This window comes from Apodemus sylvaticus, chromosome 9, assembly GCF_947179515.1.
Source record: "Apodemus sylvaticus chromosome 9, mApoSyl1.1, whole genome shotgun sequence".
Lineage (NCBI taxonomy): Eukaryota > Metazoa > Chordata > Mammalia > Rodentia > Muridae > Apodemus > Apodemus sylvaticus.
In genome coordinates, this window is record NC_067480.1 from 46765861 (window position 1) to 46782281 (window position 16421).

At 37.7% G+C, this 16421-nt stretch overlaps 1 protein-coding gene across 1 annotated transcript in view; it reads right to left on the bottom strand.

Moving 5' to 3' along the window:
* Window positions 1–898: 898 nt before the first annotated feature.
* Map2 (microtubule associated protein 2) overlaps window positions 899–16421 on the bottom strand; it is a 268392-nt gene continuing 252869 nt past the window's right edge. The window contains exons 15-17 of the mRNA XM_052193488.1: window positions 9567–9648; window positions 5197–5309; window positions 899–4717 (exon numbers count right to left, since the gene is read on the bottom strand). Of these exons, the coding sequence (XP_052049448.1) occupies window positions 4502–4717; window positions 5197–5309; window positions 9567–9648 (411 nt within the window). The 3' untranslated portion in view covers window positions 899–4501. The remainder of the gene's footprint in view (window positions 4718–5196; window positions 5310–9566; window positions 9649–16421) is intronic.

The following is a 16421-nucleotide window of genomic DNA, read 5'->3' on the forward strand; positions in this document are numbered from 1 at the left end:
GAACAAAAAATAGACAGTGACAAGCATGATGAAAAAAATTATTATGGATGAGCTTCCAAAGTAGGAAACATACGGGAGCCGGAGCCGGGAGCCGGGAGCCGGCAGCCGAGAGCTATGAGCCAGCTAAGCAGCCCAAGGTGGACTAGAAATTACCTTAGCACAGGAATTTTGTCTCATTTGCATAACCCGGGCTTTTCTGTTCATGCTCAGTCTTGGTATGTGTGGTTCTACATATAAGTTCGTATATCTAGTGTCTTATCTTAAATCACCATCCAGGCGTGTGTGTTTCAGTATTATAATGAGACACAGTTTACTCAGGAACACCCTTGAGTGCCATTGAAAGGGAGACAATGGGAGGAGTTGGGTTTGAGGTGGGAAAATCAGTCTTTATTTTGTTTTTTTTGTTTGTTTGTTTTTTGTTTTTTGGATTTTTTTTGGTCAACCCATTTTTCACATGCTAATTTTGTAAGACTTTGTACAAAACCTGGGTCTCATTCATGCTATTCTTTTAGAATAGAAAACTGCCTATCCACAGGAGATCTAGCTCAGTGGTAGAATATTTCTCTAGTATGTATGTGCACTGTCCTGGAATGGATGCCTAACACTAAAAACAAAAGGAAAGAAAACATTTGTTTATCAAGTAGATTGGGTAATATAGAATTGTCTTCTATAGGGAACAAATACATAATAAAAAACTGAGAGGTCATTGTGGCCTTTTAACATCACACACACACACACATACACATGCACGCACATGCACACACACACACACACACACACACACACACACACACTTATTTTCCCCTCCAGAGATGAAGAAACAATGTTTTTAAAAAATCTGAAATTTGTAGTTAGGTGACAAGCAATTTTATTTTGCAAAACAATCACTATACAGCAACAAATACATTTGCAAATTGATTGAAAAACATGAACTAACTACAACCAGCCACTGAAGAAATACCTTTCTATGGTAACAGGCTCTAGAATTATCAGAAGAAAGAACCCCACCCCCCACAGATGGTGTGTTGGAACCTTGGGATCCCAGCATACAGAGTATACTTTTTGTTGATTTTTCCCCCTTTTTGCTAAAGTTGAAGTGGACTTTCATGATTGGCTTTTTTTAAAAATTTCTTACTGGTTTTAAAAAATAATCTTTTCCTACAGAGGGACTTGGTCTCAATCTACATATCTGGGCTAAAACTTCTAGGTGCAAAAACACAAACATCAGTATTAATTTTAGGACACACACCAATCTCGAAGAAATGCCTGAAATTTGCCTTTCCAAATGATTAATCTACTTTTACTTTGCTACTTCTACCACAAATCATTTCTTTTCTTTCCTGTGGCATGAAATATGAGAGGAAAAGTATAAATTCAGCTAAGTCAAAATCATTCACATTTATACCATTTCTTAACTACTACTGACATAATGCTACATTTGGCTTCTGATCTCTCTTCTACCTGACATCTGTGTGATTGTGTGTGGAGAAGTACAGCTGTAGTCTATTCTTCCGTTTACTGGTCCTCTTCCTTCAGCTACCTTCAGCCAAACTGAACTGGAATTGCACAGGTGTCTTTCCTATGGGCGGGATTTCAGCCAGTCATCCTGCTGGAATGCAGCAGGCAGATCCAGAGAGAGTCAGTTCCTAAGTGAACATGGCCTTCGAAACTCATCATAAACTCGGATCCTTCCTGCATTGTTGCAAGGTACCCAATTGTCAGTTGCAGGAGACCCAGAGTGTGTGAGTTCACTGAAAAGGTTGGCCTTCGAACTCTTGAGAGCTCTGGATACTTACGTATTCTTAAACAGGTTCTCAAAGGCCGAAGCCAGAGAGAAACTGGCATTAGTGGATCTAGAAATGGAGTTGCGCGCCTTTCATTTCTAGATCAGCGTATGTGTATCCCCACAAAAGTGGTGTCCAAAAAGCTTAATTTGAGTCATTATCTTAAGAGAGTAGGTAAGGTGGCATCCATCCCAAGTTCCCATAAGGAAATGATTTTAGTCTGTGCATTTCTCTGTTGGCTACAAAAATTCAGGTCCTTCTTGTGTTAACTTCATAGAGTCACATTTTCACATAGAACAAGGACTTACATCCATTATAATTGTTTTGACATTAGAAAAAATGATTATTTTAGTTTTAGATCTATAGAAAAAATGATTATTTTAGTGCTAGATCGATTAACATTGGGGCTTACATAATTTTATTTTGAGCACATATCATAAGAGACTGAATTTTAACACATAGAAAACATTTACTTAGCCTTAATTTTTATAATAAACTGGGTTGAAATTATTTCTTGCATAGTTTAAAACCACATGGATCATCTGTTAACTTTTTTCCTAGGCAACTTTAATCCTTGTCTATCAAAACCTGTAAGAAAAGACTGTACTTCTCCACACACAGTCATTCCCTCTTCCCTTTCTTGTGCATTTCAAGAGAAGCTAAGGACTGAGTTGTCCAGACTGAAAACAACCATTATTCAGTAGTTTTGAAGTTATATAAAAAATGATCAATTTACAAAGACATGGTGTGTGTGTGTGTGTGTTTGTGTGTGTGTGTGTGTGTGTGTGTATGTCTACATATTAGCCATGAAGACTGTCTTGGTTTTATGCTAAACTTTCTGTCACATTGGCCATAATACTCAATGGGTCACTAAACTGCCCCGTTTCTCTCTGCTTTTGCATCCTTTTGCCTTCTGTCTTAGCCTCTCTGCCTTTTGCCTGCACCTCTCTGTCTTGTTCAGGTTTACCTTCTCCTTTATATACAAGACTTGGTTTATTTCAGACACATAAAACACCTAGACAACTTTTCACATTAACGCTTCAGATTCCATCTGAAGAACCAATCCCAAGCAAGAAAAAGAACAAATTAAATATTAAGAAAAAAGTCCACTCGGTATGATTATGTGTTGTCTTATTTGGGGGCAATTGACTATTACTTATTCACTAAGTATGATTTGCAAATGAAATTAACTGAATTGTGATGTCTAGATTGTATATAAAACAAGAAAAAACAGTATTTACTCATAAATAAGTAATACCATGTTCCATGCTCATGAAGAATCCTGGAGAGATGGGTTTAGATATCTGTGTCTCAAAAGTTTTACATATATAGCTTCTTAATATGTTGTACTTCTCATTTTTGATCAAGAGTTTTTTGGGGTAATTAAGCCTAATATGTTCTATTACAGAATTTAATGAACAGATAATATTTGGAGAACAAGAAAAGATATTCAAAATTATTTTTCCTACTTTCAACTTTAGCAAATAGAAAAAGGAAATAGAAGAAAGAGGTAATGAATAGTAAGAGATTGGTGTCACGAATAATTAGAGGGATTAAACCCAAACTTTTCAGTGATTAAACATGAGATAAATCCATAATCATTAAACCAACATCTGTAAACCCCTGGACCCACTCCACAAACTCCATGTTGGTGGAAGCAAAGGAAAGTAAAATGTTCTAGCATCACAGGAAAGACTTGATTCTGGCACTAAAACAGGGTTACAGCTTTGAGTTGTTACAGAAAGCAACTTCATGCTAAAACTCGTTGTCTTTTTAAAATGTATTTTTAAATAGGGAGAGAACCCTGCTAACATCTACTTTCACATACCTAAAATTGCAACACCAAAGGGTGCAGGAGACACAGATACTGTGAATAAAGAAGTATCATATTCAAGTATATGAGGAAGTATCACAAATGGCCACAGAGAAATATATATATATTTATATCTATAATACTGTATCAAACAGATGGAATGGGGGTGTGAAACTGATTGTGTGGACACAAATCTAGCCAATCAACTGACATTCTAATCAGACACAAGCCCATTCTAACGAAAGTGCATCAATCCTAAGAGATGCACTTTGATACCACTTCTTCAACCAATGCTCAAATGCTTTAAATCTAACTTTTAGTTAAATAATTGATTGGAATGGCATACTCTGATAAAATCATCCAGGTCCCAAGCGTCAATAACTTAGTTGCATCTTTCTTCCCATTTATACAAAATAACACTTTAAAAAAATGTGTTTCTTACATGCTCTTTCCTTCCTGCAATCAGACTCCTTGATGTCATTGAACCTGTAGTAAGTGACAATGGGTAGTTTTTAATCTTTTCAACCATAAACAGAATAGGGAAATGAGCAGCTTGGATTTTTAACAAGGCCTTTCAGAATGTATTGGATAGCCTTCAGGCACATGAAAGGTAAAAATGCAATTTTAAAAATAATAATAATAATACTCCATGCAAAACAGAGCAGAGCGAAAATAATTGTCCAATTGTATCCATGTAAAGCCATGTGTTCTTGTTGCGGATGGAATTCAGGTCATTTTCTGCATATACTATTCATTTTTTTATATAAAATTGTAACAATTACTACAGTTGGGGGATGAGATTATTTATCTATGGTTTGTAAAGAATGAATATGACACCTGCTCAGAGCCCACTCCTGCCAAGAGCTCATGCCTACGTGTTACTCCAGTGCTAAATGACAAGTATTCACAAGCCCTGCTTAGCAAGCGCTGCAGTGACATCCTCAGCCAAAGTGGCAAGCTGAGGGGATTCGAGCAGGTTGATGCTTCCAGAAGAGGAGACATTGCTGAGGCGTCGGGGTGATGCCACACTCGACCTGCTTGGGGACTGGGTGATGATCTCAGCCCCATGGTCAACGCGGGCCTTTGCATGCTCTCTGAAGTTCAACTTTTGGCTATCAATCTGTTTAAGAGAAACATTAGTTTTCGTTAGCTCAAGCATCTTCCCCAGTCACTAGCTCTTTCCCACCAGTTCACAAGAATATGAGGTAGATTCAGTTTAGCATCCCTCCTTCCTGTTTGAGAAGTCCTTTAACCAGAGCTCCATTTTGATCAAGATATTTCAGAATGCAGTTAGGAATTATGCTGGGCTACTAAAGAAGTAATTGTAGGGTTTTCCTAGTTAAGAACATATATTTACACACACACACACACACACACACACACACACACACACACACACATATATATATATATATATACTGATTAAAAACATGGCCATGAATTTGAAAGAGTAAGGTTTCAGAGAGAGGAAAGGGGAAGAGGAATGATGTAATAATGTGTTATATAATGTATATGATAACCTTAAAAATAATTTTAAAAGAATATGACATAAGAAATCTGCTTTCACAAACACATGACTGGCTCCCAGCCTTATCTCACCTTCACATTACCGCCTCCAGGTACGTGGTGAGCATTGTCAAGTGAGCCAACTTTAGCTTGGGCCTTTTCCTTGAAATCCAGTTTTACACTCTCAATTTTCACACGTCCACCACCTTCAGGAGGAGAAAGCCTTTTTTAAATGCTTTGCTAAAAGGGAATCTTATATTTATAAAAACTACACTCACACAAGGATAAGCCATATAGATTGCTAGAGAAGGCATATTCTCCTGTCCTAACCAGACATGGCGGGAATCTGTTAGAATTTTCAACCCACTTCATTTTGCCTTATGATCTAAGACAATGAATGGCATCTTTCCTACACTGTTATACACATTACTTCATGTATTATGCATTACCTTTTTTCAAATCCATATCTGTCTTAGAAACCTGTTCTTTACTGATCTTCATGGAAACAAGTCACTTATCTAAAAAAGATTATTAAGCTGTGATGGTGCATGTCCTACATAGCTTCAGCTGCTAAGTTGACACACCCAGAGTCATCTGAGGGAATCTTAATTGACAGCTTGTCCAGATCAGACCAGTCTGTTAGAGACTGCCTTGTTTACTGATCAGTGTGGGAGGGTCCAGCCAACTGTGGGTGGCACAAGCCCTGGGCAAGGGGGCCTGGGCTATGAGAAGACTACATGAATATGAGTCAGGAGGCCAGACTGAGAGCAACCCAGCAAGCAGCATTTCTCAGAGCTTCTGTTTCAGTTTCTGCTTAGGTCCTTGTCCTTCTTTCCCCCATGATGGACTGTGGCCTAAAAGTGCAAGCCGACATGAACCCGTGGCTCCCCTGAGTTGCCTTTAGCTATGGAATTCATCCTAGCAACAAAGCAAAGTGGGACAGTGTGTAACAGACAATAACCAGTTACTGTTCCACATCTGCAGATTCTACAGTCTTGGGCTTGAAAATGTGTGAAAACAAATAGCATCTGCATTGAATGTCTGCAGAACATTTCCCTTATCATTATTTCCTGAATGTTATGTAATCAAGATTTACATGGCATTTAGATAGTGTTAGATGCTATAAATAATAATGAGGTGATTTAAACTATATAGAAGGGAGAATATACAGCACTTTATGTAAGAGATCTAAGGATCAGAGTATCTCCATGGAATCTTGGAACTACTCCTCCAAAAATAATGAGCAAGAATACTTCTTTTACTTATAAATTTCCAACAACAACAACTTTGCTGATGAAATGAGTTGAATGCTTCATAGCTAGTCTTACAGCCTCTCCTTTAATATAGAATACTAGGCTATGCTTTTGAACAGGTTCTTGTACAGAGGCTAACTTGACACTACCACTGTTCAGATAACATCGAGACAGGATTTTGATCATGCCATTTCCTATAATACAAACAATCTCAAGTGTGATAATATGCTGATAGTTCTGATGGCACAACAACCCTTTAAAAGAGTTCTTTTTCTCCATCCTTGTGTACCTCTCTCAGACTTTCAAACACAGGAGTTTCTTCTACACTACTAGTTCTAGTACTAGTTAGTAGTAGTATGACTAAGTTATCCAACATCTCTCAGTCTGGTTTTGACCATGGCTGAGTATTTTCTGATATCTTAGAAAGGTAGACTAGGATCTTTTTAATATATCTGGCATCTAAGAGATACGTTTGACTTTTGTAGGGTGCTTGAGTTCAACCACATACATTGGTCTGGAGGAATTGCTTGTTGATCCTTTAATCTTATAGTTCCATGGGGTTTTGCTTTTAAAAAATGCTTAAAAGGGGTTGTGGGCCTGGCACAGTGGTAGAGAACCTGCCTAGCACACACAAGGTGCTGGGTTCAATCCCCAATGCCTATAAAAACTGTTTAAAAGGATCTATAAAAACAATTTCAGTTTGGAATTCTTGATGATTATGTATCTCTGTAAATTTTTACAGGTCAGTTTTTCTTCTCTCTCTCTCTCTCTCTCTCTCTCTCTCTCTCTCTCTCTCTCTCTCTCTCTCTCTCCTCTTTTGGTTTTTTGGATTTGGTTTTTTCGAGACAGGCTTTCTTTGTATAGCCTTGGCTGTCCTGGAACTCACTCTGTATACCAGGCTGGCCTCAAACTCAGAAAACCGCCTGCCTCTTCCTTCCAGAGTGCTGGGATTACAGGAGTGCGCCACCACCGCCCAGCATGGGTCAGTTTCTTACTACCACATATTCCTCAGCTGAGTTTCCCACACTTGGGGAAATTGCAAGCGTCAGCACATCCCAAGTACAATGGAGAAGGCTGCCATTGGGGAAACTTTCCTGATCAGGATATCTGCTCTGACAGATAAGTGTAAAGAAAGAAGTTTCATGAAGTTATAATCTCATGTCTCTTAAGCTTGTGACATTTCGTGGAGGATAGCTTCTCCCATATTTTTGACCAGCCTGTGGTTCTTACTGATTGGTTGTGATGGGATTTGTTTCATTCATAGTGATTCATATAAGTGCAATTGTCTTAGTTAGGAGCTGGAGAATGTTTGAACTTTCAACTAGAGATATTAATTACTTATTTTTGCACTTTTGGTAGCCTTTGGTAGAAACTACTCTCTTAAGATTTCTTTCTTTCTTTCTTTTTTTTTTTTGACTATATGTTGTATCAACATAGTTCAGTTAAAATGTTGTTGAAGTTTTTCTTAAAAGGAAAGAGAAATAATCTGATCCAGACACAAACTATACCCAGCAAAGGGAGCTTGCGTAGGCCAGTTCTGTTGTTTTTCCCCTAGACAGTCTTATGTAACATTTAGCCCTTTTGAATTTAGAGATATATGCCTCTGTATTATAATTCTTTGGCAGCCATAATGAGCAGTAATTATGAAAAACTGTTATCTCCATCAGGCTTTAAAGCAATGTGTAGGCATTTTGATTTGTGTCGTTAGGTGTTGAACTATTTTCTTTGCTTTCAGGGTAGACACTGAGCATTCCCATGGCAACTTTGTGAAAAGATTGCTATTGTCAAGGATCACCAGGCTGACACTTCCTTTATAAATTTAGTCATCCTATTTAGTTATAATAGAGGGTCCAGATTTAGAAATAAGTGGGAGTCTGTGACAATGGTCTTTTATGTCCAGCAATTCATACACAGAATATTTCCTTATCTCTATGATGTTTTCTGAGCATCCAATCTCCAGGTGAATTTGACTAATTCCATCTGTCCACAATCAAAGAAACCAGTGTTTTCTTTTATATTCTGCAAGAAAAATGGCAATGTGGCAAGGAACCTTAGCTATTCTATAAACACAACAGTACAAGTCAATCATGCAGTGGTAGGCCAGCTATGGACTGGGGACTTTGAAGATCTGAATGAAAAGACATGCCTCTGCTGCTGTTGGACAAGGAAGACAGATATGTTGGAGCAGTTCTGTATCCAGCAAAGCAGATCTTATATACAAAGATTCAGTCACCTTGGTTTGTCACACCCTTTGGCACAGTGAAGACTTATTCCTAAGTACTTCTAATGTAGTTGTCTATTCTGAGACTTGTTCTACCTATTTTGCAGCCAATCCAAATAGTTCTAATAATTTCCTCTCCCAGAGTCTCAACCCAATTATTGTTAGACCTCATTTTTACAGTGTTTGACATGGTGATTAATCTATTAATCTACATTTGGTTTACATGATAAGATACTAAACATATGATTATATTATTTAAAATAAAGCCAATTATATTGCCTTCCTGTAATCTAATGGTATATTATAAATTGTGTAGTGTCAAATTTTTCTCAAGAACATAAGACATCTGAGAGCTATCCATTATTATGTATGCCCAGAGGTGGAATTTAGCACAAATAAAGTATTTGTGATACTCAGAGCGGCAATGATTCATGTCATATTCATACTCTTGAAAGAAGGAACTGACAATGGCAACTGGAAATTTAATTTCTACTTCAAAGCACTATCCTATGAGATACCCTAAGACAAGAGGGTCTAATGCCAAGTAAGTTGGGACATATTGCATCCTGCTGAAGATTTTCAGTGTGTATTTACTTGAAAAAGAGTTGGAGAAATGAATCAGAAAAAGGGCTTTCCTCCGCTCTGATACTCAATTCCATTTTACATAATGAAGACAACACAACTTTATAAAAATTTTTAGAAATTCTGTCTTTGGTCACTGTTCTTATCTGTAAGACTTGATGAATATTTTAGTCTATATTTTTTGAAGGAGCCCCGATGTTTGTGCCTGTTCTATACACATGGCCTCTTCCAGGTTCATTGATCCCAAAGTGAGATGTCTTGACTGTTTAACTTAAGCTTCTATTATTAAAAGCATGGAGTATCAAGAGTTCAAAACATTTTTTTCAGTCAAAATTTTCACAAAAATATCAAAAATTGTCTACTTCAACTAATACTTTTAAATTATTATAAACGTGTTATTTTTTTACCTGGTCTGTGACGGATGTTCTTTAGAGAGCCACATTTGGATGTCACATGACTTAAGTCTATCTTCTTAGTAACAATTTGTACCTGTGTGAATCACAGAAAATAAGCTTAATATGGCTTAGACACGGAAGCTCCACCCCTTCCCCCAAGCTTATACATAATTCTGGACATGTACCCATATTTGTTATATGTGGCACCATATTCAGAAACACACACACACACACACACACACACACACACACACACACACACACACACATCCGTTCTGTTTATTTCAAACTTGAAAAAAGAAGCCGAATAGGTGAAAACTCTGGAATAGAAGTTTTAGTAGTAGAAAATAGATAACGTTGTAAGAGCATGGGAATATTTGTATTAATAAGGCAAGCATCCTTTGAGAAAAAAAAGCCTCACCATGTTAAATTTTTTCATAGCAAAGAAGACAGAGGAGGATGGGTTATTATTTGTAAAGCGACTCTTATATAGAAGTGACTAACACTGCTCACAGTAACAAGACCAGTATGAAGACAGAAGAGATCTCTAAGTGAGATTTCCTAAACTGTTCTCTTGGCTAAGTGGAATTTTTCTTGCACACAGTTAGAAAATGATACTATTTTCCTTGCTTTTATGTTTCATTAAAATATCTTGTCTGTCTGTATTCAAAGCAGAGTTTTCCATTGCCCATTGTGGTGGCCCACTGTCCATCACCATCAGAAGAATGTAAAAATTTAAGAATGTAAGGATTCCTCACGGATATGCACAGTAAAACAAATGATGCCTCTCTTAAGGAAAGTTTAAACCACTGTTTTACAGGTCTAAAGCTTCCCCTTCACCTCGGTGTAAGAGCTTACGGTATCTGAACTAATTCTTAGTGCTGTGTCGGAACTAGAGGCATTTGCCGTGTAGGGCATCCACGGTACATCTCTGCTACTCTCAAGGGAATAAACTGGAGCAGAGCTGCTTCTGTGGAAGAGCACATGACGCTATGTCTGGTCATACTCAGAAGAGCAACCAAGTCAGTGTGGATACTGATCCCAAAGCAGAGACACATCCACGAAGGAGCCCAGCCAACACTATTGTGGGATTACCACGGCACAGTCTACTTTTCTCTGTCTACTTTGCTTACTGGGTAACTGCTCTTTATAGAAGGGACTAATATTTTCTTTTTAGTGCTTAAAACCATTTCTTCCCAGCTGAAAAGCGAGAAGACAGGGATTTCTTAGACTCCTAAAGATTTAGGCTCTGACACCCCGTCCATTACTTAAATCACAGATGATTGGAGCCTAATGTTTAGATGGCAGAAAAATAGAATCAGCATGATCCACCTGTTGAAATTATCTTTATTTTTATGAGGAACAATGCTTTCTTTGAGTTGAACTGACTACTTAAACTCTGCATCAACCAACATGTAACAAGCATGAATTCAGTATCCATTTCTTTTCATAAGCTATTATTTACACTAAATGAAAGACACAGGAAAAATTCTATCAGGATAGAATGTATGCTGGAACTAGTCTTTTCACTTTGAATTATAGATGAGCCCTGCTTTGCCAATTTTGCATTATTTGAAAAGATATCCTAGCTTTCATGAATAATGAACCGTGGAGGGTTGGCATTACGTACACTGAGCACATCCAATATATCAGTCTTTGCCTCAAGAGTAATTTAAATGCAGTTAGAGCAGCGTGAGCCTGGTTCACTGTCTCAGAGGAATAGAGACAGAAATACTCTGGTGACTGGAAAGGCCAGGAAACAGTTAGCAGGCAAAGAGGGTTTGCTGTGGCACATCTAGCATGCTTTCCCTTCCCAACTGATCTGACAGAAAAGGATGGGACACCCATCACCAAGAAAGCAAGCCACTCCCCTAGCTGACACATACAGAGAAAGCAGTGTGTCACGGAAGAATTCGAGGAAGGAAAGAGGGTACTGGCTGTGCAGGGGGCTCCACACAATCACGGCAGCTTCTCAGGGAAGCTTCTACTTACATTTCCGCCCCCAGCAGAATGTTTGATGTTATCCTTGGAACCACATCTTGACTGAACTTTGCTAAAATCGATCTTCTTGTTTAAAATCCTAACCTAAAAGGAATTGGAGGTAACATTTTGCTTTCCAGATACTGGGGCAGAGAGAACTAGAATTCTGGGGGTGGGTGGGTACTATAGAGGCTCTCAACTCTCTTTCATTCACGGTCATGTAGAAGAGTCTACACTGCAACTCAACTGTATCCATGTCATCATGTATGAGTCCCTATTTCCCTGGACCCTCAAAGGTCAAGTGCTCTGCAGCTTTATGTATCCCAGTTCTATTGATATAACTAAAATTGGGAAGAATGAAAAGAATAATGCTTGGGTTATCTGTGATGGAGAGATTGGCAACACAGGGGCTCTGGCTTACTCAGTGGTGCAGCACAGTGTAGGTTAGCCCAGGGTCTCAGAGGGTATGCCAGTGCTCCTCTCAGCTCTACAGTGTCACTCATTTCCTAACCATTTCCTGAGCCCTCTGTTAGTGTACTTGGTCTGCCTGACAGTTCCAACTCAGGATTCTCATTCATGAAAGAATTCCTGGTTCCCTAGGGAGATCAACAAAGAACCCTTGGGTCTGCTTTCACTGTGTCTGTGGCTTCTGAAAGCCACCTTCTTGCAAATGTTCCTGAGCCACCCTTAGCCAGCAGTGGCTATGTGGAAGCATTCTTTCCCGTTGCCAAGGTAAGAAAACCAGAGCTGACATATGTTAGGTCATCCTGACATCATCTTGGCTTTACTGCAGCCTCAAGACTTGAGGCCAAGGTTTTATTTTCTTTATTCAGGAAGTTAAGCACTCATCCTAAAAACTACTAAAAGCAGGACCTGGAAAGACATTACTCTATTGTAACATACTGAAATAGTCATATCTCTTATAATTTCTTTCATATGTCTTTTGATCTGGCATGCTTTGAAGGGCAAACAGAATAAATATAGAAAGGATTTAGTTTTGCTATGGTCATTGCTGTTCTTGTTTGTTTGCTTGCTTCTTTTGGATACTTCTCCTGCATAGATTAAAAAAAATCACATTTCTATATCTTTAAGGTCCAGTTTTTCTATCCAAAAATCTAAATAATACTCATGTTTATTTAGTTTAAATCTACAGTCTTTTTGAGAGCATTAAAAAGCCTTTAAGTGTATGCAGAAAAGAATCTTGAATTTCTTAAAAGGGCATAGAATCCTATTTTTAGCTGGGCAAGGTTTGAATCACAGTGCCTCTCTAGCATGGACAGGATAGCTTGTCCCTTGCAGAAAAATATCATTGGCAGCTCTCAGCAGGAGCCCAAGGCAATGGACTCCTGTCAACATTTAAATTCAGAAGACATGATGGCTAGGTTGTTCTCTAGGGCATAACAAAACTTTCAATATAAAAACTGTAGGTTTATCACAGGATTTACAGATATCATTAAATGTACCACATTCTAAGAGTTTTACATAAGCTGTGGAAGAAGTTGCTGTTAAAACTGTGGAGACCATTGCATCTAAAACCTCAAACATAAATTATTTTCAGAAGGAAAATTATATTGACTTGTTCCTAGTAATAGCATTTTAAATAATTCTGGAAATAAAATAGAATTTACATGAGCTATTTTATTAGTCTTTGAAGGGGATAAAAGGTATTTCTAACTGTATTTCATAAATTTCGAGTTAAGTATTAAAGTGTCAAGGGACTCACTACTATCATTAGACACCAAATATCGATTCCTAGTCACTTACTGTAGGAAAGGAAATCCAAGTTTGGCTGCATAGGTCTTTTTGATGCTAACATTTAATTATTTGATGATTTTATGATTTCCAACATAAATGACTCAATCCAAAAAGATGGCTTTGTCAATTCAATAATTTTGAATGTTCTAGGATCTAAAAATTCTATAATATAAAAGCCTATTTCTGTTGATTTTTTTCCCCCAGAGTCACTCATTTTCCAGTGAAAAAGTTAACTGGTCTTTTTTCATGGTAGATCTCTTCAATGACTACCCAATTTGTAATATAAAGCTGAGTCAACCCCAAACCTGTCCAATCTGACTAGATGCAGACACTATGCCTTGTTCCCTTTTGTACTTCTGCCATAGGGAAATTACTGTCTTACAGTCTATTGTCTTACTGTTGGATTCTTCCTATGTGAATGAGTCTTATCTACTGTCTTGACTTTACTCTTCTGTGGAGATTAGACTACCTTTGGATCAGCTAATCTGAGAATGACAAACTGAGGAAATGAATACAAATTCATAAAGCAATCAATCAAATCCACAGCCCCAGCCACAGCTTTGCTTTCTCTAATCCTCTAATAATGAACAGTCTGTGGAAAGAGGTTCTGTTGACTGGTAAATGCAACTATTCCAGGGCCACGGAACTTGTGCTGTTTTTGTTTACAGGGTACCACTGTGTAGCCCAGGCTGTCCTTGAACCTATAATCCTCCTGCCACTGCTTCCTCTAGTGCTGGAATGACATTGTGTTTGATACCACACCCTGAAGAGTGTGTGTTTTAAAACTGATCTTGGTACAGTTAATGGAGAAAAAGGAGAAATGTCTCAACACATACAGGTCTATTCCATATAAATCAAAGCCCTTCTATAGAACCCAATTTACAGAAAAGGTAAAACAGTAGCATCCAAATAAATTGCCTAAATTTTCTTAAGCTTATGTTTGTTGATCTAATTCTTAAAGCTGAAGGGGTTTGCAACCCCATAGGAAGAACAACAATATCAACCAACCAGACCCCCCAAAGCTCCCAGGGACTAAACCACCAACCAAAGAGTACACATGGAGGAACCCAGGGCTCCAGCCACATATGTAGCAGAGGATGGCCTTGTCAGGCATCAATGGGAGGAGAGGCTCTTGGCCCTGGGAAGGCTCGAAGCCTCAGTGTAGGAAAATGCCAGGGCAGGGAGGTAGGAGTGGGTGGGGGAGCACCCTCATAGAAGCAGGAAAAGGTAGGATGGGATGGGGGCTTGCAAAGAGGAAACCTGGAAAGGGGATCACACTTGAAATGTAAATAAATAAAATATCCAATTAAAAAGGGCAAATATTAACTTAAAATTTAGATTAAATTGAGATAAAAAAGCTTACCCCAGATAGTTTCAATTTAAAATATTTAATAAGATAGTTGTAGTGTAGCTTGAGTTAAAGAGTCAAAATCACTCTCTTCAGCAAATTAACGATTTGTTCCCCTCTCAGGTAGAAGGAGCCCAAGTTTGAGCTGTGAGGACAAACTACATTACTTTCTACAAAGCTCATTATATATTCTACTAATGTGTCTATTCCACCAGGCTTGCCTCAGTGAACTGTGTGGATCTTCTCTGGTGACAGAAACTAGAGCTTAACATAAAAGATAAGAAACTCAGGTACAAAAGCTACAAATACAGAAAGCAACTAATGTTCCAATTGCAACAAATAATGTGCGTATAAATTCCCGCATGCCACTATTATAAAGCTAGTTTCTGCACAAGACACAGGCCCGCTCTGTTCTTTGATGGTTCTGGGTTGGTGGTGGCTGCTGACTCAAAAATTCAAAGACAATACATTTGCAACTGAACTCAGCATTCCCGTGGCTTAGGTTTGTCCCAGTGGTGTGCATTTGCAGATGTTCAATAGTATAATATAGGTATTTAACAAAATCAGCCTGATAATGTCCTATGACATCCTAACAAAATATTTCCCACTCATTCTGTAAAGGAATAACAGAAGTGTCTAGTCAAACTCTCCAATGAACTTCCATACCAAAAGAAAGCTTTCTTCTCCTCTAGTATTTGAGGAGATATACTCTAAGGGATTTGGGGGAGGAAAATGTTACAATGTTGAGATGTAAATATTTTCTACAAAGATAGTACAATTTATAAATATAATTAATGTATTCCATCCACTACAAATTAGGTAGCAAATATTTTCTCTCTGCCTTTCATCTTGGTGAATAAAGAACTCCCTGCTCTGCAACAAAAGTCACTGAGCTGGTACTCTATTGTGGATTTTTTTCTGAGTTGTCTGGGGCTGAGGTAGGGTGACTTTGTATCAAGCTAAAACTGGCCTAGAGAAAGAAGATATTTTTAAAAACAACACCATGATTTTGAAGCTATTTTAGTTCTTGATGTAATTTTGGTTAATATATCTTAATTAGCCTTTAAGCATAACCTCTGGGGATGCTTTATCTCATACTAAAGGAATAAGACATTTTTAAACCAACTTTATGAATTACCAACTTTTGTGAAGGTCAACCTGAAGTGAGCCTAGAGACACAAACAAAAAGAGAAAAAAATGGATGTCCTCATTATTTTGTATCAATTTAATCTTAAAAAGTCTTGCAAATTAATGGCTAAAATCACAATAAGAAGGTTTGGGTAATGTTTAGGAACTCTCAAAGAAAATCATATACTAAACAATTGCTATGAAATGGTATCAATGCCTTTTTACATTTATCAGATTTCTTTAGTTTCTATATGTTAGAGAAATGAGTAACATTCTTTTGTGAATCAAGAGATAGATAATTGATTTAAAAAAATCAAGATTCTCTGGGACACAAAAAAGCCACATTTAGTGAAGGACCATCTGAGGACATGAGGATTTTTATGACTACTGTTGCTTCAGAATGGTGCGAGCTGAGGCAGGGGCATTAGGTAAAGAATGCCAACTGGGCTTTGCAGCAAAACCTTGTCTCAAAACAGGTTAATACGTTTTAGACATCTTTCTTTTAAAAGCCATAGCAAAGAATTTTCCTTAAGGTTAGTGATAAGTTAAACCAATTTTACTTAAGTTACTCTTTTAAATTATTTACATACAATTACTAAATGATCCCAAAGGTTTGCTTCTATTAAATGGGGAAAACTGATGAATTTAAGAATAAT